The 23,050-nt window shown below is 38.7% G+C and overlaps 4 protein-coding genes across 19 annotated transcripts in view; 3 read left to right on the forward strand and 1 right to left on the reverse strand.

Moving 5' to 3' along the window:
* The first annotated feature begins 2,172 nt into the window (after positions 1 to 2,172).
* On the forward strand, positions 2,173 to 15,336 carry LOC111603012 (F-box/LRR-repeat protein 7). Its single transcript, XM_023320418.2, has 5 exons — positions 2,173 to 2,633; positions 12,511 to 13,365; positions 13,541 to 14,368; positions 14,439 to 14,618; positions 14,684 to 15,336. Exons 2-5 carry the CDS (start codon positions 12,576 to 12,578, stop codon positions 15,217 to 15,219), a joined length of 2,334 nt encoding a protein of 777 aa, XP_023176186.1. The 5' UTR covers positions 2,173 to 2,633; positions 12,511 to 12,575; the 3' UTR covers positions 15,220 to 15,336.
* LOC111603015 lies at positions 15,163 to 16,298 on the reverse strand. 2 transcript variants are annotated; one of them, XM_023320435.2, is made up of 2 exons: positions 15,366 to 16,298; positions 15,163 to 15,242 (listed from the first exon to the last, which is right to left on the reverse strand). In XM_023320435.2, exon 1 carries the CDS (start codon positions 16,191 to 16,193, stop codon positions 15,486 to 15,488), a length of 708 nt encoding a protein of 235 aa, XP_023176203.1. In that variant the 5' UTR covers positions 16,194 to 16,298; the 3' UTR covers positions 15,163 to 15,242; positions 15,366 to 15,485. The 2 variants fall into 2 exon arrangements, with proteins under 2 accessions (XP_023176203.1, XP_023176202.1); XM_023320434.2 differs by having other exon boundaries at positions 15,208 to 15,287.
* Positions 16,299 to 16,394: 96 nt separating this feature from the next.
* LOC111603017 (mitochondrial import inner membrane translocase subunit Tim16) lies at positions 16,395 to 17,063 on the forward strand. The gene is made up of 2 exons (XM_023320436.2): positions 16,395 to 16,683; positions 16,744 to 17,063. The coding sequence occupies exons 1-2, from the start codon at positions 16,521 to 16,523 to the stop codon at positions 16,998 to 17,000; spliced, it is 420 nt and encodes a 139-aa protein (XP_023176204.1). The 5' UTR covers positions 16,395 to 16,520; the 3' UTR covers positions 17,001 to 17,063.
* A 110-nt stretch (positions 17,064 to 17,173) lies between these two features.
* LOC111603013 (synapse-associated protein of 47 kDa) overlaps positions 17,174 to 23,050 on the forward strand; it is a 30,714-nt gene continuing 24,837 nt past the window's right edge. For 7 of the 15 annotated variants that reach the window (XM_023320419.2, XM_023320426.2, XM_023320425.2 and 4 more), the window contains exons 1-2: positions 17,177 to 17,658; positions 17,886 to 18,588. In XM_023320419.2, coding sequence (XP_023176187.2) covers positions 18,377 to 18,588 — 212 coding nt within the window. In that variant the 5' untranslated portion in view covers positions 17,177 to 17,658; positions 17,886 to 18,376. Of the gene's footprint in view, positions 17,659 to 17,885; positions 18,589 to 23,050 lie in introns of all 15 variants that reach the window. The other 8 variants (XM_023320432.2, XM_023320431.2, XM_023320423.2 and 5 more) reach the window with 6 other exon arrangements.

Below are 23,050 nucleotides of genomic sequence, written 5' to 3' on the forward strand. Positions count from 1 at the left end.
ATTTTCACCAAACAATCTCCCATTGAAGGAGCAGCCGCGCTGAAAACTATCTGAAACTTGAAAGCAGCGGATATACGGCTAAGCAGAGTAAAGCGACTTAAAGTAAAATTTACAAACATTTTATTTCCTAAATAAACTAGGAAGTTTTTCTCTTGGAGCCTACATAAGTGGAAATAGGAGAATAGTATTTAATATAAGGAAGACAATGAAGCCGCTGCAGACTAACAAAAGTCCATAAACTATATAGAATATATAACCTTAGTCAGATCTTGAGAGACTTGAAATTGGAAATACCTATCATAATGATAAGTTTAATTTCGTAAAGCTTATAATTTACATATTTGAAGCAATAAAAGGCGAGCATAAGGTATAACCTAGTCTAACACTGATGAGTCCAAATGGTTCCAGTTCCGCCTATTTTGAATTAAATTCAAAATTAACATTACACGATGCATAACGAAAGCGATTAACGAATAAGTAGCTTTTAAGATCTGCCAAAAGCAGACATCAGAATTACTTTTGCTATCAACCTGAACACTGAATCGCGCACTGCAAATATGGCCAGGCATCTACAGGCTTACGTAATCTTCGGCAGTACGTTGAAGTGGGGCGTTGAAGTAATACTCAATATAACAGAAATATTGCTTTGTAATTGCAGTTCTGCTCCTGTTACATTTTCCGCACAGCGCACTCTCATTTATCAGCGTGGATAAGCTTAAAAATAAGTTAAAAGACGTGGTCATCGCAACGGGCAATACTGTCGAAGCTGTTGGACATGTGGGCGAGTCCACGGGTGATGTCTTCTTGAACATCAACGAGGCGCAGGGAAAAGCTTTTTCTATATTGGGAGCAATTTTCGATACTGTCAGAGGCTAGGTAGAACCAAGAACCCAAAATGCCAGCAAACAAACTTTAAATTGATTGAAAACTGAATGGTCTAGGTGGATATTCAAAATAAAGAGCAAATAATATTCCGGCTTATACGTTCGTAAAATAATTATTAATTAAATATTTTTAAAATATCCAAGTGAGGTCGCCGAAACTGACTGATCTGAAGATACTTCTATATGGTTATACAACCACTTTACTCTTTATAGAGAACAGACCAGCAGAAGGAAGCAGATTACATAAACCAATATACTCTTATAACTAAGCTAGCGAGTATTTTAATGCGAAACGGTTTCACTAAAAATGAAATTAATATGGTTTCTCACTTTAGTTAGTCTTTTCGTTTGTTGTCTTTGAAGCAATTTCAAGAACTACATTTATGAGTACTCATACTTTCATAACAAAGTATACAAGTAACAATACTGCGGTTCGGAAGGCCTACGATTTGCCATGCCACAAGAGGCATATTAAGAGCCAATAGGCTGGATAGTTACTGTTGGTTCGTTAAATGTGGAGAGTCTAGCGATAATACTAACGCCCTTAGTAGGCACAGATATATTACTTTTGGGCAATATATGGCTCCAAAACTGAGAATGATAAAAGGTTTAAGGGCGTAACCATTTTTTTGTTTCCTTTAACAGTATAGATATAGAACAGATAGCCGTGTGCGGCTTGCCACGCCTCCCAAACAATAAACAAACATATTTTTCCAAAAATATAATATTAATGGAAAATGTAGGGCAGACTCAAGCATGAAACTTACAACTTCATTGCTTAAATTGCGATTTCTCACCGTAATTTGGTTATATAAAATATTGGCTGAGAAACGCAACTTATATTATAAAAGAAAAAAATAAATATTTATATATATTTATGAACTTTTATATAATTATATTTTATATTCATTTTTTTAAAAATTTTTTTTTACACTTTTTTAATTATTTACTTATTCACTTATTTTTATATTTATTTATGTGTTTATTTATTTATTTATATATTCATTAATTTATTTATTTATTTATTTATCTCTGTTTTATGTATTTATTTATTTATTATCTTTTTGTTGCCACTTCGATGCGGCAAGTTTGTTTTTAAGCAATTTTTAATTTTTACTGGCAACGCCGCCCAGCAAAGAGTCGAAGCTGGCAGAGAAGAGAATCTTGTTGAGAGAGTCAATGAGCAGAGATGCAGAGAAGTGACTCACACACACCATGTTAAGCATGGCCGCAGCCCAAAGAGGCTCGGTCACTGTGCGACGGGCCACATGCTCAGTTGCCATTTACCTGTTGCCGTGCGCTGTAATTCGTGCAGTGTCGTTGCGGATGAAACTGAGTCTTGAGGCGCCGCATTACGTTGCGTGCCTGCCTGCGCGTATGTGTGAGTGAGTGATTGAGCGAGCGAGCGAGTGTGTATAGTGCGTCCGTGTAGTGGTTGCTGTTGCTGTGCTCAAAGCAAAGGCAGCAAAAAAGATAACATAAAGCAAAGTAAAAGAGCCACAGTGAAAGATCAGCGCACACATACGTGCACACTCACACACACACACAATCCCAGCTTGCTTGCAATAAAAATAAAGTAGAGAAAAATTGTGTGAAATGGAATAGCAAAAGGAAATTAAAACACACACACACACATATAGTGTGTATATATATTTAAAACGGAATTTAATGAAGCCGCAAAAACTGCCAAATAATGAAAAGCTGTGCGATGCATAAATGAAAACTAAACGAGTGACGTGTATAAAAAAGGTAGCAACTGCTATTTATTAAATTGCAATTCAAATTCAGGTTTTCTCTCTTGCTGCCTCTCTCTCTCTTAGTGCATCTCTCTGTTTCTCTTGTTTTTGTGTGGCTTCAGTAAACGCAAAATTGAAAAAAATATAAAAAAAATCGTTTGCTTTTTTTATGGTGCCAGAACGTAAAATTCTAAAGGAATAATTGCAGCTCCACGGATATCCTAGACAGACTTTAACTTGGTAAATTATTGCACATCCTCCTTCTCCCTGCAGATACTTGACTGGGACTCTGCACTGGTCCAAACCAGTTGCTAAGTTGTCACATTAAAATCACACCTTCAAAGAAATATTTGTTGTTGTTTTTTTTTATTTTTTTTGTTGTATTTTTTGTGTTTTTGCTGTGCGGCTGTTGTGGTTTTCTATATATGCACCACTTTGCCCATAACTCGTTCGCGCTCTCACAGATACACACACACACAGCTACACCCTCTCTGGCTGCCTGGCAATTTCGCATGCAAATTATACGTAAAGGAAGTCAGACAGCCTCAGCGTTTGCTGCTGCTGCTGCTGCTGCAGCAACTGGTTGATCTGCATAGACGCCCATTATAAGTAACAGGCTGCATGCAGCAAGCTGCTGCTGCTGCTGTTGTAGTTAGTTTTTGCTTTCATAACTGGTACATACACAGGCTCACATACATCTGAATGCAATGAGCGAAAAAGTTATAAACATTAACGCAGCCACCAATGCTAGTTAGTTTCTCATTATTGGCCATTCAGGCTGCGCGCCTAGGCAACGGATATGATAATTGCCATTTAATTTAATTTTATAATACTCATTTGCAATGCGAACAGTCGCAGCAAACATCAATTACAGCCCAATCGGCGCAGTGCGACTTTCTGTCTATTCCCTTTCTTGGAAATATACCACTCAAATACATACAATTATCTACATCTATTTACATATATATGTATATATATATCTATATCTATCTTTATATATCTGCACATGTTCACCCCATGCTGTTCCATCTGTGTGCCAAATGGTTTCTTGGTTTTTGTGTCTGTTATTTGAATGCCTGGCAGGCATCCGCTATGTTTTGCTAGCAACGCGGAAAGCATATGGTCTTTTTTCGTGTACTATCTTGCCTCGAAAGGTTAAATGTTAATAAATTGTTAATTTGATATCTGTCAAAGATTTGACATAACATTATGACATTTGAGCAAAGCACTTTCCTTGCCAAGCATCCACAAGAGACAAGTGGCGGCTGCTGCTGCTTGCCATTGCGGGCCAGCTTTCCAAATGTCCGTGGCTAAACAAAAGACTTAAGCGACAAACTTGATCGTCTCACAAAAAATATCATAGGCCATAGTTTTAGCCCGCCTGGCACAGCCATTTAATGCATTTAACCACAATTTAAAGTATTTTTATAAAAAATGTCAACATATGCGCATTGCAATGACAAGCCAGCTCCAAGCCAGCCGAGGCTGACCAACTTTGCCCCGTCCGTTCCAGTCCAGTCAGCCATGGCCCGCAGCCGCAATCAGAGCCCCCTACTGCTGGCCCCCCAAGCTTCAGATATCAAAGCCAAAAAGCTTTCAAACCAAAAGCAGCCGACAACATCGTCAACGACGCCGTCGCAGACATGGAAAAGCCGCGCGTCGATTTCATGAGATTTCCAATAAACTTTTAAATACTTTAGCTGGCTACAATAACTATGCCATGCAGCTTGCGAATTCATATCCAGCAAATCAATACAATGGGCAACATACTGATTGCCCCAATTATAGTTTTTACTAACCAAATTAATAGTTAGATGATATTAGAGACAGGCCATAGCCTTTTATGTTCGGATATATAATTAAAAAAAAATTATATTTATATATTTAAAAAAAATATATATCACGTTATGAGATTCTTTATTGCTAAGGATTTTTCATAATAATTTGTATGAAATTTGATTTGACTAGCTCCGAAAAAGAAAGATTTTCTGTAAGAAAATAAAACTGTTGGATTCATATATTTAATTATTGCAAGGAATATTGTTCATATGAAAAGTTTAAATTTAATTTAATTTAATTAATAATATTTTCAATTACTTAACCAACCGGGTTTGTTTTAAAAATTTAATTTAAGTGAATGAATTTTGTCATTTAATTTGTTGTATTAAATCAAAATCTGTTGATTGAGTAAATGAGAATATTATTAATATTTGCATTATATTTGTCTGTGACTTTACGACTATTTTAATATTAAAAGACGTATGCAATGTATTGATCAAGCGGACTTTTACTTAAAATATTTATTTTACTTAAAATATTTAAAATATTTAAATATTTGCAAAATTAATTTGAATTCTTCTCAATTATCGAAAGATTTTAGTTGCTCATCATCAATAATTAATATATTAATTAATATATAGTCAACAATTTTGATCCTCAATTAAACCTATATTAAAATTAAATATTTCAAGAAATCAATTATTAAACGATTCATAAAGAAGAGTCAGAGTAATATATGCTTCGCAGTGAGCCTGTCTGCCGATTTACCTTTCTTGTCTACAATTTTTGTTGCTTGGCTTTTTTTATACACATACAATATATGATTTCATAGCGCTTGCAACGGCGCAATAAGCAATACTGAAATGCAATGCGATGTATTTTTTATTATTTTTTATTTTGCTGCCGCTGCCAGCATTGGCCACAGATGGAGAGGGAGGCGCAGACGTAGCCAGTGATGGTGCCAGAGTCCGAGCCAGAGCCAGAGCCAGAGACGGCGGCAAAGCCAGAGAGTTGCAGTGCAGTTTTGCAGCTCTCACGGCCACAAGCGACAGTTTTGTATTAGAAACGGCAACTTGTAGCTGCAGCTAGTTACGGGCTTGATGACTACTGAAAGATGTAGAGGAGGGAATTCGGCAGGGGAGCGGCTGGCGGGCAGCAAAGGTAGCTGGAATGTTGTCGCTGCTAGTTGGCAATGTTGCCAAGTGACTGACATAGTTGTTGTTGTTATTGTTGTTGTAGTTGTTGCTGCTGTTAATGCTGTTGTTGTGATTGTTGTCATTTCTGTTCTTGCTGTGGCGTTTGTTCTGGTTCTGCTTAGCAGGGCAACAGCGAGCAAAACTTTAAAATTTAATTTGTAGAACAGAACAATTTATGTGTGGCATATTAGAAAGAACAAAAAGAGTTGAGTTCTAAGCCACAAAACGTCACCCTATGCGGGCGTTGTTGCATGCGGGCAGCCATCGATGATCATCGGGCAGCTAGCAGCTAGCAACCCGCAGATACAAAAGATACAAAGATACAGATAACCTGTTGTCGTTGTTGCCTCGCAGCATCTAAATTTCTGTACGTGTGTGCAGCAGAAATCAGACAAAACGGTGCTTTACATTCGTTTTTTTTCCTTTGCTTTTTCCTCTGGGTATTTTCTCTTCACTTGCTCATCAGGCGGCTGCGGCGTCTTTCTTACTTTCTTTCTCTCTGTCGCGCTTTAATGAAATGTAATTTGAAAAATTGCGCGCGGCAAATTGTTGGCTTGTTGAAGTCAGCTCGTTGTCGTCATCGTTAGAATTGCAAATATTTTGTCTTAATTAAAATTTTGCTGCCAAGCCAAGACAAGCCAAGCCACAGACCGCTTCCTCGCGTGCTAGGCAAAAGTCGGGCAAGTCTTTTAAATAAATTAGCGCTGTCTATTCGTTCGTCAAGCATTTGTCGCGTTTGCATTTAGTCGACATTTTTATTGGATTAAGTTTGGCCTGGATTTATGCGCTGTCTTGGATTAGATGCGCCATCATTCACGTTCAGAGTGGTTGAAGCTATTGTTGTTGTTGTTATTGTTGTTGTTGCAGTTGCTGTCGCACAGCATGTAATTTGCGGTAAGTCAGCTTCTTTGCGTTTCTTTTGGGCTTGTTGTGATTTATTTTGTTTTGTTGGACATTACATTTTAGGTTAAGTGGCGTTTATGCACAGTTGACTGTTTCGCCTGTCGCTTTGTTCGAAATTTGGGTCATAAAACAAAAGACTTAAGCAACGAACTGGTTCGTCTGCTTTGACTTTGCATTGGAATTTGAATTATTCCTCCAAGCCAACAGCAACAATCAAACTCAAATAAGATAGAGCAAGTAATCCCCAGCGACGGACAGAGAGAGAGAGATGAAAAGAGAGAGACAGAGACCTCGAGAGAGGCTGAGTATCGTAACTATTTTCCATTGATTAATGACGGGTAATTTTCATCCATTGGCCGCGCGCGCTGATGAACGAATAAGGGAGCCAAAGATTGCGAGGCACAAAGGCATGCAAAGGGCATTCGCCTCAACTCTTCATGGTTCATTATATAAGTTTCGGTTTAATTAGTTTGGCTAAAAAATGTTTTGCATTTTTTAATGAATCTGCCGTTCCAGAGTGAAATTTAAGTTCAGATAATGATAAAATGCTACACAATCATTAAAAAATATTCTCAATTGGTGGTCAAAAGTAGGCTATTACTAATTTCGATGATCGCAGCAGAAAGAGAAAGCTTATCATGGATGCAGATTATCATACAGCCTAAAGGAACATTGAAAATATCAAGATACAAGAAATTTGGAGTTAAATACTAAGTATTTGTTTAATGCAAAAACAAATATAATCCTTGTTGTATTACTGAGAATTTTTGGCCAGCTTTGAATATATATTCGACTTTCTATCTTTACTATACATGCGGTCGGACTTTCTCAGACCTTCTTTTAATGAGCGCCATTCACTGGAATCATCTTCAAATTGTTGTCTATCGTCTTCTATAGATCTATCTACATAAACCATTTCCAATATGCGCCTAAGCATATTTCCAATATTCATCTCACACATTCCAAATTCCGTTTCGGACTCGATTTTGCACTCTTTCCCATCGTTAACTGTGCCAAACCTCGACAACTTTCAATTCTTTTCATGCCCATTTACATAAAGCCTCAAACAGTTTGAATAAATTTATGATCTTTGGTGTTTTCTTAAATTTATTTCTTTGATTTGCCTATTTATTTAAAATATAGATTACAAAGTTTACGTTTTTATTTAAAAATTATTATAAAAAATTATTTTGAATGAAATTTAGATATACAAAATGAAGTAACTAAAGCTAAAATTCATAGATATTAATATTAGATAAACTCTTATTTGGTGAACACTTAAATTTGTGAAAAATTCAGCTTTAAACACTGTTTCGATATATCTGTTAGTCAAAATAAATATAAATAATTAAAATGACACATAATGCCACATTTATAATACAAAACAAATTGCATTTTATGCAAGTTATGAAGCAAAACGCAGAAAATCAAACAGCTCAGCTCGGCAGCTGCACCCACTTTTTGCTTAGCGGCAAGAAATATTTTTCTTGTTTCTCAAAAACTAGTCAGCGCCACCCACTTTCTGTCCACTTCATATATACATATATAACGGTGTGTGTGTGTAGGAGTCCCATTTGTATGGGAATAATCGGGCGGGGCGCTGACAGAGCAAGCGGCAACTGCAACATTTTGCTAAATCAAAATTGACACTATGCAAAAAGCCAACCCACGGAGCGCAAATTGCAACACGGTAGCCACACACACACGCGTACACAACTAGTCACACACACTCACGTTCACATAGTTGATTGTCGGGCCAGACTGGGGCCAGGCGCTCAGCGTGCCATGCCATAGAGGCCAAAAGGTGCCCATACCCCGAGCTCCATTGGCATGTGTGATGTTGTTGTTGTTGTTGTTGTTGTTATTGTTGCTGTTGTTGTTTTGTGGCGCCAAGTAATTTCTGTGTTAGCGTTAGATTTCAGCCATGTGCAGACAACGAACACCACACAAATGGCAAGCACAGCGGTTATTAGTTTTATACGCTGCACAGTGAGGCAAATCTCAAACATATTTCTTTCATTAAAATGTTATCTAAGACCACCAAAATAATTAAGCTATAATTATGATTGGATATTTATTTAATAATTGATTTTTAAATATTTTTAAATATTCTATTTAAAATGTAATTTTATTATGCACTCTAATGCTGTAATTTTAAGAAAACAAATATAACTATTTTTATTTTTATTGAAATTGCAAATAATTAAATTATTATTATATTTAATTTTTAGTTTAAGTTACACAATTGCAGTATATATTTTAAGTGAAAGTTTTCAAATTAATTGATGGGAAAATACAATTACTCTTGCAATTTGAGCCACTGTGCGCCAATGTGAATCACTTTGGTGGCTGCACCACTGTGGCCACCATCGTGGTGACATTTGTTCATTAAGCATATTAAATAATTAGTACTTGTTGTTGTCATATTTTATGTGCTTGTTGCTTGTTGAGCAGCTGAGCCCGCTGAGAGGCTTGGCATATGAGCAGCTTAAGCACAGACAAGGACCAGTTTCCACTAGCCTCAGCTCAAGTGTTGGCCTTTCGGCTTTGCCACAGAATGTATGGCCAAAAATGTGATTTAATTGAATGGCCATTGACGTGCCAGCCAAGGCAACATCGAACTCAATTTCGTAATGTGAACAAACTTCAAAGCTTACGGAAGAATTGGAATTAAGCAAAGGCAAATGGAGAGGTCTATATAATATATATTTTTAGAAGAACAGAAGTGCAAAATATGAGTTTGAATTTGAATAAAAAATTATATTTAATTTAAACTTGAAATAATAAAAAAATTTACAACTTTAAGGCAAAGAACGTAGTTCGGTTTATATAAGTATAAAATAAAATATATTTTTATATTTTAAATAATTTTTAAAGTAGTTATAACATATTTCATATATAATTAAAGTCATTAAACTATACAACATAACAACGATATTTTTTTAGGGTCCAGTTATATGATTCTGAAAGCAGCTGCTGCCAGCAAATGCAACATCTAAACTTCCGTTTATCTGGTCCATATTTGAAAAAATGTATAGCAAAGCAATAAAATTTAAATTGATAGCAATAAAGAATAAATAAAAAATGAACTAAATTTGGACTGCCAACAGTACATAATTGAAAACTCATTCAAGTCTTCTTTGATCACTTCAAAGTCAGAGACTTACAAAAAAATTCCATTAGTTATCATTACAATAAAAAGAAAAAAAATATTGTCGGCTTTAAAATCGAGACTAGTAAAAGTTGTACATATGTTAGCGATAACCCCTTTAAAGCTAAGCCCAGAATACCGATTAATAAATATTTGTGGCTGTAAGTGAGAAACAACAGATGTAAATTTATGCAAATTGCATGCTGTGTTGCCCAATAAGCCATTTGACACTTTTGTCCACACGCGGCTGTGCGACTGATTTGATTATTAATTATTTATTGTCGAACTATTGTGAATTATGGAAAGAAAATACCAAAAAGCTCTCAAATGGAGTCGGACTCCCAAATCTGGCTGTGCCTCTGGGCCTATTCCTTTGCTCATTTTTGGACACGTTCGCTGCGAACCAGTTGAGCGACATTCCATTTGAGGCGCGACAGGCGGCGTCCATTTGGGAGATGCTGATGCTAAGATTAATCAGCTGCCATAAGCCAAATGACAAGACATATATATAAATATATATGTAGTTGATTTTTGGAATTGTTGCCTCAAATGCTCAGTTGACGTTGTTGTTATGAATGCGGCCTAGTGTTATTATTGTTATAATGTTTATTTATGGCATAGCTGGAAAAAATTAATTTCAAATTTGATTACAATAAAAATAAAGCCAAACACACACAGAAACACACTCATGCACAGCTCAGATTCGAAATCGAGCCACTTGTAAGCAGCATTTGATTTACATGCCCCGAAAACTGACTCTAGGTAGGCAAATGAAAAAGCGACCCATCACACAATTGCCACAACTATGGAGGTGTGTGTGTTTGTTTGTGTGTACCGTGACGGCCCAACCCAAGAAATTCCAAACAAATCTAAAGAAGATTTAGCCACAGTCAGCAACAGCAACAAATTTTGAAATAAATTTATTGTTTTCTATTTAGATAGTTGAGTCTATTTGTATGTAAGAAAATTATGCAAAGCTGCCTGAAGATGAACAAATAAAACAAATATTATAGACAAGCGGGACTAAAGTGGCGCATGGTTATGTTTATGGTTGTTCCCTTGTTCTATTTGCCGAATTGGGTTACTTTCAACATCATTTTTTTAAGGTCTTAGGTTACACCAACAACAACAGCAACACAAACAATGCCAGCAGCCGCAACCGACTTTCAGGCCAGGCCAAGCTGCAGATGGCCACGGACTAACATTAGAACAGCCCACGCCTGGCTTATGATTAGAGTTTCCAATATCCCAAGAGGCACTCCAAACTGGTTTCAAGCCAAAAACAAAATAGAAAAAATATATATTTAAGCTGAGGCCCATGACTGAAGATGGCGGGGGGACATATATGACAGCATACGTGTGTCCGTAAAATCAAGCAGGCAAAGAAATCAACTGAATAATTGGTTGGAGGCGTGGGCGAGCTGCTTATTAATTGTTAAATTGTTAAACATTTCAGCTACATATAAATATATTAGGCGCCGTATTTAAATAGCTAATCAGGTTAACCAAAATCTCAACTTTGTGCGGCCTGGCGTGGGCATCAATTGGCTAGAATTCCACTATCAATTATTGTAAAGGTCAAATGCAATACACTCCCAGAAAAAAATCAGAGTCTAAATATATATATATATATATATATATATATGTATATATATATATATATATGTATATATATATATATATATATATATGTATATATATATATATATATATGTATATATATTTGCGCACATGTAGGCACATACGCATACAAATATCTCTGTTTAGGTTGCCAATTGGAGTCGTCGAAAATTCACTCTACGCTGCCCACGCAGTCGCTGCACAATTCATTCCCATGGCCACTGAAGCTTAGGCTAAATATTATTTATGAACATTTTTTTACTATAATTTATTTTTCGCGTTTGACCCAAATTCCATTCTTTGATTGCTGCTGCTGCATAGAGATGATTCTCGTAAAACTTAAATATAATTATAATAGTATGCAAATATATAAATATATTCTTTTTAAGAACTTTAAGGACTCGATTGTTGCATATATATATTTTTGTGTCACTTTATTTTATTTTTAATTCATAAAAATGTAATAGTTTAGAGTATATTCATTTTGCTCTCAATAAATGAGCTGCATAATACTCAGTAATTATTTTTAAAAATTAACTTATATTATAAGGAAGACCAAAGATATTTTTGAACAATTTCTAAACTTTCATTTTGGCTTAAAAAGTTATATGTTAATTTGATACATTAAACTGATTATTCTGGCTTTTAAATACTGAAAAAAGCAACTCAAAGTTAACATATTTTATATAATAAATATAATATATAAATATAATATATATATAATAATTTTAAATAATAATTAATTTCTGATGATATTTATTTATCAATTTAATATTTTATATTGAATGCTGGAAACTCTTTCAAATGAATAATTACCTACAATTGCGCAAATTCCAATTTCTCTCACATTAGTTAACGTAATTAACTAATTGTTTCTATTAATTATTTGCTGCTATCTTTGGTAGATATGTGGCCTAGTCACACAGACAACTGAACAAAAAATGAGAATACAGATTTGAATCTATGGCGAGGTTATGAATCTTTCCAACATTCATACCCCAGATGATTGATAAATGTCTTTACCTTTTTTGATACATTCAATTTATTTTGATTGATAAAAAACATATAAACCCATAATTTTGCTGCTGATAGATCATTTATATCCAAGTATCCAAAATCATGAAATAATTTAATTTCTTTATTTATTATTTATTTAATGCCTAGCAAACTTTCCTCAACTTTTCATTATGCTCTTCAAAGTAGATTATTAATTCATTGATTATTACTCTTTATCCTTGCAGACTTCTAGCTTCAAAGCGAAGTTCACAGTATAAGGCACAATAAAATAAATATCAAAAACAAAATAATGTCACACAAGACGGGCACACGACGTGCCACAGATCTGGAGTGTCCACTGGCATCGCTTGGACGAACTAGCAATGCGGTGCGAGATCAACTGGCGGCGGCGCATTACCATCATCCGCATCCTTTGAGCTCCAGCCCGTTGGATCCGCAAGCCTATAAGATGTCACGAAAGTCACCAAATATCGGATTGAACGATACAGCTGACAGCGCCGACCTCTATCCGCGTGCTTCTCGCAGCTCCACGCCGCATAGCGAGCAGCAGACGCCAACGACAACGGCCACAACAGCCGCTGTGCTGCATATGGTGCAACAGAAGGCGGCCACATTCGAGCTGCGTGGCCGGCACACGCGACACGAACAGTCCTCCACCTATGGCGCCCACTCCACCGCCTCTGTGGGCAGGCATGCGCAACTGAAGAAGTCGCCGGAGCTGCAAACGCTGCCCGCTCCGGCGACCAGAACCATAGCTCCAGTGCCACAGCCGCGCAACTTTCTGACACTCGACTGGTTGCATGGCAATAGCGCCGATACCGAAGACTCCAGCGACAACAATGTTGGCGGCGGCGGCAGCAGAAGACGTGGCCAAGCCCAAGGCGGACGCTGCAGCGTACCCACGGTGTTGAGCAATGGCAACAGCAGTGCCCAATATCTGCTGGACAAGAAGATGGAGTCCCTGTATCTGGGTAACGCGTTGCGTGCTCTGCCGCTGGGAGCCGAGGCGAGTCAGTATCAGAACGAGCGTTACTACCTGGAGGACTACAGCAGCGGGAGCGGCAACGAGCGATTACCAGGTGAGCACACAGCGTACATCGTACAATTCTATCACATGATATTCGGTAATCTGTAGACAATTGCTATTGCTTGGTTGTATTTGACATAGAATATTCTTGTAGAACCTAAAAATCATTGCATTCGAAACGACAAAAGACTTCACGAAATACTAATGCTTCGCTTTTATCTTCATAGAACGCCTGCATCATCCGCGCAACTCCAGTCCCAGCGAGACGAGTGGCTCGGATCGCTATTTGCTCAATCGCAGCACGAATTCGCCCGCCAATGCCTTCCAGCTGGACCATCATCACACCAAAGTGCAAAGCCTCTCCGATGGACTGTGCAATATGGGTCGTTTTTCACCTAGCCTGGACCAAGGCTATGCCACACTGGTGTCGCCATCGCCCACTGGCCATCATCCGAGCAGTACGGCGGGCATAGTAGTGAACAGCAATACAAAGAATAGCAGCCCAAACATTGTTAGCGGCGGTGTCATCGCTAGCAGCACTCCCACCACAACTCCGCGTCGTGGCTTGACCAACAACAGCGGCACGGTCAATGGCACAGCCATCGGACCGCCGCCCTGGAACCGGAAGGGTCCCTTTCGCTGTGGACCGTACTTTGACCGCCTGCCCGACGAGGCCGTTGTGCGCATTTTTAGCTGGTTGGATAGCTGCGAGCTGTGCAATGTGGCACGCGTCTGTCGTCGCTTTGAGCAGCTCGCCTGGCGCCCTGTGCTGTGGAAGTGCATCACGCTGCGCGGTGAACATCTCAATGGCGACAAGACGCTGAAGATGATCTTCCGCCAGTTGTGTGGACAGAGCTGCAATGGCGCCTGCCCAGAGGTTGAGCGCGTTATGCTTGCCGATGGGTGCCGCATCTCCGACAAAGGTCTACAGTTGCTAACGCGTCGCTGTCCAGAGCTAACGCATCTGCAGCTGCAGACCTGTGTTGATGTTTCCAATCAGGCATTGGTCGAAGCGCTAACCAAATGCAGCAATCTACAGCATCTGGATGTGACAGGTAAGTTGGAAATTGTTATTTTCAAATGCTAGAATCCAGTTGATCTAATTATATACCTTCTTGCACGTAGGTTGCAGTCAGGTGAGCAGCATAAGTCCAAATCCTCATGTGGAACCACCGCGTCGTTTGCTCCTTCAATATCTGGACCTAACCGATTGCATGGCCATCGACGACATGGGCCTCAAAATTGTGGTCAAGAACTGTCCACAGCTGGTGTATTTGTATCTGCGACGCTGCATTCAAATTACTGGTAAGCTGCGAAAGCAAGAACCATAATTATCAAAGTTAACATACGTCATCCTAATTTCATGGCAGATGCGGGTCTGAAATTCGTGCCAAGCTTTTGTGTTTCGCTGAAGGAACTGAGCGTTTCGGATTGCGTCAACATCACGGACTTCGGTCTGTACGAGCTTGCGAAGTTGGGCGCCGCCCTGCGATATCTCTCTGTGGCCAAATGCGAGCGGGTTTCTGATGCGGGTCTGAAGGTTATTGCTCGGCGATGTTACAAGCTGCGCTATTTAAATGCACGCGGCTGCGAGGCGGTCAGCGACGATTCCATCACAGTGCTGGCTCGGTCCTGTCCCCGCCTACGCGCCCTCGACATTGGCAAGTGCGATGTGAGCGATGCGGGTCTGCGTGCCCTCGCCGAGAGCTGCCCAAATCTGAAGAAGCTCAGCCTACGCAATTGTGATATGATAACAGATCGTGGTGTTCAATGCATTGCCTATTATTGCCGCGGCCTGCAGCAGCTCAACATACAGGACTGTCAGATATCCATCGAGGGCTATCGAGCGGTCAAAAAGTACTGCAAACGCTGCATCATTGAGCATACGAATCCGGGCTTCTGTTGAGCCAAATAATGCTGGAGCTAAAACTGGCACGTTAAAGCAAAGAGGCAGGCCATATGAGCTAAGATGTTCTAAACAATAAATACATGCACACACAAACACATATTATTAGCTTGTAATAATTGTAGTTCGGTACTGTAAATACTTACTTAAGCATATTGTACATATGGCTGGAGAGGATTAGCTTAGGCCCATAGAGCATTTGCTAGCATTTAAGTAGCGCGCCTTCTAGACTAATTCTTGCATAATAAATTATTTCATATAAACCCCTAAGTCCCTAGGTAATTATAAATGTTTGGCATAATTTTTGACATATGCCGTAACATGTATAAGGAACGCACGTCTAGTGCTTTGTGTTGCTTTTTGTTCGACGTATCAACTGTGCATTTCAGATCAAAGTTGCGCTGGCGTTCCAGCCAATTGTGCACAAGAGAGGGCAAGATTTCCCATTTACTTGCTCGGCTCTTTTTCAAAAATGTTATCAGTTTCGTCAAATCATTGATGTCCTTGATAACGAGCTGCGTCTTCTCATTGATACGATTCAATCCACGTTGTTGTCTACCCATCTGTTTCAAACTCTTTCCATGAAAACTTTGCAAGTGATTCATCCGATGACTTATGTTATCAGAGAATGTCGGCACCTGCTGCAATAGCTCCATAAGTCTAATTTGATCTAAGAGCGATTCGACGGGCAGCTTTGACTGCAGCTTGCGCAGCTGTTTCCTTTTCTTGTCGTTGAGTCTTACTGTTTTTGATGTCAGTAGCTCTTCCAGTTTTAGGCGCATATCATCCACCTTTTTTACCTTCTCGCCATATCTCTGACTCTCCAGAGCCACATTATATTTTGTGATCGTATGCCTGACAATTAGCCAACGAATCTGGTGCAATAGATGCTTTACTTTCTTCTGATCATGGTGATGCCGGCGGACAAGATGCTCGTAGTCTTTTTGCCATTGCTCCTTATTTGAACTAGCCATTTTTATAAAATGCAAATTTGTTGAGATTTCTTGAAAAGGTTGAACAATTAAAATTTGGAATAAATATTATCGAGTAACTTTCATCGACAGACTGACACAGCAAATCGATACTTAAATCGTAATTACAAAAAACGGTCACATATAAAACTAGTGCTACCCATCACTCTTCGAACAGCTGTATCTGGCTTGCCCTGCGTGCCTAGTCTGATTGTAGGTTAGGTACGTTGTATAATGTCAAGCACGTAAAGTTGTTTAGGCTCGTTATTTTAAGTGTACACCTAAATTCACATACAAGTTTTGTCGAGAAACCAGTAAACCAAAGCAGTCATGGCAAAGTATATTGCTCAAATTATTGTGCTAGGTGGCCAGGCAATAGGACGCGCCTTTGCCAAGGCCCTGAAGCAAGAAATCGCCGCATCGCAAGAAGCTGCTAAACGTGCCGGTGGCGGACGACAAGGAGATCAGAGTGCGGAATCAAATTTGCGTACAGGTGGCTGCAACTATGAATGAAAAACAATGTCCGGGTTTTGACTAACAATATTTTCCATAGGTATGACGCTGGAGGAGGCCAAGCAAATATTAAACATTGAGGACACCAAAAACGTGGAAAGCATTACTAAAAACTATGAGCATCTGTTTAACGTCAATGATCGAGCCAGGGGAGGATCATTTTATCTGCAATCCAAAGTTTTTCGTGCGAAGGAGCGTTTAGATCATGAACTTAAGGCGCAGGAACAGCATCAAAAGCCAAAATCCGATCAACAATCAGAGGAAGCGCCTCAAAGCAGAGCAAGGCAGAGGCGCTAAAAATTTATTGTGTCTTCCATCCTCAAAACGAATTAGTTTTTAATTAGATTTTAAGTAGATCCATCTAATTTTTGTTGTTTGTAAATATACAAAATATTTTGAACATTTAAATAGTTTATAATCAGCTGATTGTTCTTTGATGACAACCCTGTATAATCGCAACGCAAAGTTGACTGCGTGGAACAGCTGGAGCTTGGCAGCACTGGTGGACATACAAAGAAAAGAAAAATTCAATGCTACGCAAATATATTGACACTAAATATTCCGTATTTTTTGTGTACAATAAGACGTGTCAATTGTTTGTTTAATTGTCGCAGTCTAACAAGTCTAAGCTCTAACAACGCAAAACAGCTGGCACATGCGCGAACATACACAGAAATTCCAGCACAAAGCAAACGCTGAAATCAACCACCAACAACATCGACTACGACGACGATTTTCCACAGAGATGGTGTCTTCTGGAGCATCGTTCTAGGAGCTCTGACTTTTCTGTATGTGAAAGAGAGGAAGAGAGTACGCATCAGTCAACGGTATTAGTGAAAAGAAAATTCCGCTGTTCAATCAGTTTTCAGAGGACCTTCGAGACAGGCAGGCGAAAATTCGAGTTTTGCTCGCTCTACCAAGCAGACAACAGTTAAAAAACAAACTCAATGAAGTGGTAATTTGGAACGTTACGTTATATAGTAAAAAGTCGAAGGCGTGAAGCGTAAACAAATATCGATTCAACGCGACATTTTCACAGTGCCAATCACTTTGACAGTTAAAGCCTAGTGTACTTTAAATAGTTACAATTTATTTGCCGATTTATTGATTTTCCTTGCTAATGGCAAAAGTTTAATTCGCATTGTTGTTAATTTTTATTGTTTCTCATTATTCATTTTACAGCGTGCTAACATAACTAACTGTAAAAGAGTAAAAAATTTACATAACTAACCCGTTGAAAGTGAAACTACATTGATGCTAAAGAAAAACCTATTACAAAATTCCTGCCAAGTGTAATAAAAGTTAAACGAAGGAAGGAGACAAAGTAGCTGCGAGACAGCAGCGACGTCTGCAGAACACGACAAGAGAGCCAATTGAATTGAGCAAGGGGCAGCGTGACAGAGAGAGCGAGAGAGAAATAAAGAGAGTCACCAAGAGAGTGAACCGAAAGTATCAACAGCCCACAAACAAGGCGCCCACTTTGCGGACGTTTGCACGTTTCTGCTTTCTGAGGTTTTGTCGTCGCGTCAGCTTCGTCTACATCTTCAGCTTCAGCTTCGTGTGGCATTCGTTTTGTGTTGTATACACGACTACGCTAGGCTAATCCTTTCGAGCGCATCGCTGGCAAAAAGCACACAAAACAGACAGAACAGAACAGAACAACAAAGCCAAACATGTTTTCGGGTTTAACAAATCAATTCACCTCGCTGGTAGGCGCAGTCAAGGGCGGCGCTGGCGATGAGGATGTGCCAGTGCCCACAGGCGAAGCTGCCGCTGGCGCTGCAACCACATCTTCAGCCGAGGCAGTTGCCACATCAGCGGAACAGGATGCTGCAGCCGCTGCCGGTGGCGAGCAACTGCTCGAAGGCGAGGAAGGTGCCAAAAGGTAAGTAAACTTCTGAGATTTCAATACTTCTATGCCTCGATCAAAATGCCAAAAAGTTCTCTCGCTGCTTGGCACAACAGATTAGACTCTTTAGCGTGTGTTTATCTTTTGGCAGTTAACGCTCAAGGCCAATGCCTGTTATCTGACAGCTGCACATGCTTTGAAACTAGGACCTATTGGCATTTCACGCCGAAGTCGCTTCGTTCTATGCCTCCAGCAGAGACCCACTTGCGACCCTTTGTTTTCCTTATGGCGTGCTGAATTGACCTTGCAGTTTCTACCTTTTAGCATTTCGCCAATCCTTTTGCCTGCTTGGCTACCCTGGCTTAGCCACATTTCGTTGTATTTTGTGTTGCATATTACATTGCACCTTGCGTTTCGTGACTGAACATAATTGCCTTAACTGCAAACGAATAGCTGATCAATTTGTAATATATAAACTCATTTATGGTTTGATTCCTCAATTGTGATGGCATGAGAAATTAGAAACATGAAAATCTCTTTCAGTTTCTGTGAACTTCTATTTACTCTGTTTCAGAATATAAATCAACATTTTCAATGTCATGAAGAGCTTCACTGCTGAAGCTACTGATTCCCCATTTACCTATCGAGGTACTGGTATTATAAATGGAGACTATACTCAGGCTTTTCTGGTGGTGATATACCTTTAGCATATTTAAGAACAGGGCCTCGAAAGTTTAGCAAATTATACCTAAGTTGTACTAAAATCTGCTAGAAAATTCATTATTAATTTAATCTTATTTTATAATTTAAACTGACTTCTTATCTTTTAATTAGAGTGTATTTATAAGATAAACTTCACAAGTTTGATTTTTATTATTTTAAAATTAGTATTGTTTTCGAATATATTTTTGTAGTTTTCCTAATGAATTCTTATAAGGAGAATTTCCAAGTTTTGCAATCCTAAAATTAAAAACATATATTGTTTATACCGATTTCTTGATATTTTTTGGCATAAAGTCATATTTTTGTTAACAACTCCCAAAGTTTATACAAATATTATCAATTCCATTTTGTGCCATGTCGTAATACCATTTAAGCTCAACTGATATGCTGTTAATGCTGGAAGTTGCTGCCTAATCCTTTAGACAATTAAAAGCCAAAACATTGAAGCTTCTCTGAGCTATGCATCCTGACACTCCCACCAAAGCGTAGACCAGCAAATACCATTTTTCACTTAATTTGGCACATTAATATTTAATTGTGTGTTTGCGAGTAGCGAGGTGTGTGTGTGTGGGTGTGCTTATGTGTTTGGATGGGGAAAGTCAATTCTGAGCACGTCACGTTAGCAGCCTTTGCCAGCTGCCAACAGCTGCTGCCAGACTTTGAAGTGCGTCTCCTAGCTTACCCATTACCCAACCTATTCCCGCTGCTGCCTTCACTATCAACTGACATTGACAAGTTTGGGGACTATGCTGTCGCGGACTACGCTTCCTTTTCCGCTTTTGTTTCGCTCTTCACAAATTGCACGTGTACGTGGCTTATGCATAACCACAAAATGTTGAGTCATGCTGCCACCCACTCACTCGTACGTCGTTGCCGTTGCCATTCAGTTTTTTTCTCCGTTGAGTCGCAAAAAAGAAATCCTGTCACCAATGTCAGAGACATTTGCTCCATGCTGAGCAGCACAGCAGCAGGACAAGATTCTGGTGGTTGGTTTCCAGTTTCCAGTTGACTTTTGCACGCTTTCCGGATCGATACCAAAGAGAGTGGCAACAGAGACTGACAGACAGAGAGAGAGAGTGAGCGAAAGAGAAAGAGAGAGCTAAAGATTGGGTCGCTCTCCTTTGCTCTGTTGCGTCTGTAAAACAAAACGAAATGTGCACATGTGATATGCTTAAACCAATAGAGGAGCAGAGGACGCCATCCTCGCCTGCTGCCTTTGCCGTTGCCGTTGCCGTGGTTCTTGTTGTCCTTTTGCCAGCCTATTTAATAATTGTGCATTCAGTAAACGTGGCCTGAGCCTTTGCGAATCAGACGCGGCCCCCAAAACAGCAATCAACGTTAAATCTCTATAATTTTCGTTGAATTAATTAATTCAATTTTGGCTGCCATGCATAAATGCTGCTCATTAAACTGCCAAATGAAATCGCCGCCATATAAAGGTCTTAATAACACCTTACTCTAAGGGCTCAGCCATAAAAAGCGCATTCCAAGCATAAATTAGCAAGTTTTGAGCTTATTTAGCTCAGCTTCTCTTATTTGGGATAAAAAAAAATGTTGAGTCATTTGTCGACTCAATATAACACTTTAGTTATATATATATTCCATATATAATTTATAAATATTGTACAGAACATGACAATTTTTTATATTTATTTTTTTTAATATTAAAAATTCAATTTTCTTTAAGATTTCTCTTTTTCTTAAATATGAATTATACGAAACACGTTCGAAAGAAATGCACACTATTTATAAGAAGTCGAGTCGAAATGGATTTCGAGTAGCATGATAGCTGCCTGGCCCCGATTTTCATCCTGCAAAGCCTTCACCTGTATGCGCGACGCCAGGGCCAACGATGTTGGCTTTGCCATTTGCGCGTTTTCAAGGACATTTACACTATTTGCAGTTGCTCTCTGTGACTGCGTATGCCTTTGCTTGTGTGTGTGTGCGAGTGTGTGTGAATGCCCTTGCATTCGTTGTTATTGCTGTTGTTGTTTCCATTGCCAGTGCTTGCTGCGTATTTTTTAAAATGACGACAACAAAAACAATGAAAACAAAGCTAGCGCCTAAATTGCTACGCAAATAAGCAGGACGAAAGGCTCGCCTTAAAAGAGGCTATGTTATTTTAAGAATTCTCTTTGTCACAGCCTTTTATTAATTTATGCTTATGCACACAAAAACACCAACATATGTGTCTGTGTGTGTATGCCAAGTTTTTGAAAACTTTTGATTGTCGCACAAACAATAAGAACAACAACGAAACGAGTTTATTTTGGGTAGTCATGAAAAATAAATCTGGTCAATATTGGCATTGATTCAATTCGAAATTGGCTCGCATTGCTTACCAACATCAATAGCCAATCAAATACCTACGCAGAAAAAATCATTTTGCATTTGGTAATAGCTTTGCAGAGGCATAAAATGTTATTTGCCATTTGTTACTTGTTCCTGAAGTGAAGAGAGTATATTGTATATCGTCCAGATACTTGCAATTTTTTATATTTTTTATTTATTTATTATATTTGGTTATATATTTTTATATTTGTTATTCACCGAGAGACAAATTAAAATAGATACTTGTGTAAAGTCGACTAAAACATGGTAAGCCTTGTAGTAGGCGTGGCCTCCGAATCAGCTCATCGTGTAGCTGCATTGCTATTCAGCTCTTGTACACTTCGACCTTTGAATTTAACATATGGTTAACAAGTCGAAAAATCGATTTTCTAATCAGTTTCGCGCACTTTGATATAAAACAGAAACAGATATTCGAAAACTGAAATAATTGGCTTTTTTTTTTTAAATGAATGAATGAGGCTGATATATATATATATATTTATATATTCATTATATATATATATATATATCTATATATATATATATATATTAGATATTCAATTATATAGAATAGATATATGTAAATCCGTCAACAATTTCAAGGTTTCACGTGCACTTCTCGTAGCCTACATTTCTGGAAGTGCCGTCTGTGGGCAGAGCGTAGGTGTGGAGAGCTACCTCTGGTGGGGTGTCCGTCGACACACTGCAATGCACAATCAAATCAAAGCGCTGGCCTCAAAATAAATATATAAATAAATAAATAGAGTAACGGCGCAAGGCTGAGAATTTATGGCCGCCCCCGAAAGAAAGTTGGCTGGGAAATACAAATAAAATGTGCTGTGCTGAATTGAAATGCTGGCAAATCAAACAACGCAAAGGCCACCGGCAACTTGAGGCTATTTAAACTTAAGGACGATATTAAAATTGTATGCCAAGCAGAACGGCGGGACACTGAACGCTGGGTGGCGTGGGTGCTAACGACCGGTCTGCCACTTGCCATTTGCGGCATATTAACGTGCTTATATTTTGTGTGTCAAGTGAGGAGAGGGTCGAAGTTGTGGCCAGTTTGGTTTTTATTCCATTTGTGTGCCGGTCGCCCTTCTATAATTCACACGATAATTGCCAATCCAGCCAAAGGCCGCGCCTCAAAGTATGCAACATGAATGTTGAATGCAGATTCGCCTCAAATTGAATCTTTTATATGAAAAAAAAAACTGATTTCTGTATTATTTTGTTTGCTGTAGATCATAAATAATTAATAAAAATGAATTTTGATTGATTTGAAAACTCTTTATTCTATCTTTCCTTGAAAATTATACTTAAGTTAAGTATTTTAATTTATTTTATTCCAAACACTAATGGCACTAATGCGCAATGGCCTCGCATCAATTTTATCGTCTCAATTTTATAGTCACTATTTTTCATGCTGTTCTGAGCTGCACTT

The sequence above is a fragment of the Drosophila hydei genome, unplaced genomic scaffold (assembly GCF_003285905.1).
Source record: "Drosophila hydei strain 15085-1641.00,03,60 unplaced genomic scaffold, DhydRS2 tig00000063-arrow-pilon, whole genome shotgun sequence".
Classification (NCBI taxonomy): Eukaryota; Metazoa; Arthropoda; class Insecta; order Diptera; family Drosophilidae; genus Drosophila; species Drosophila hydei.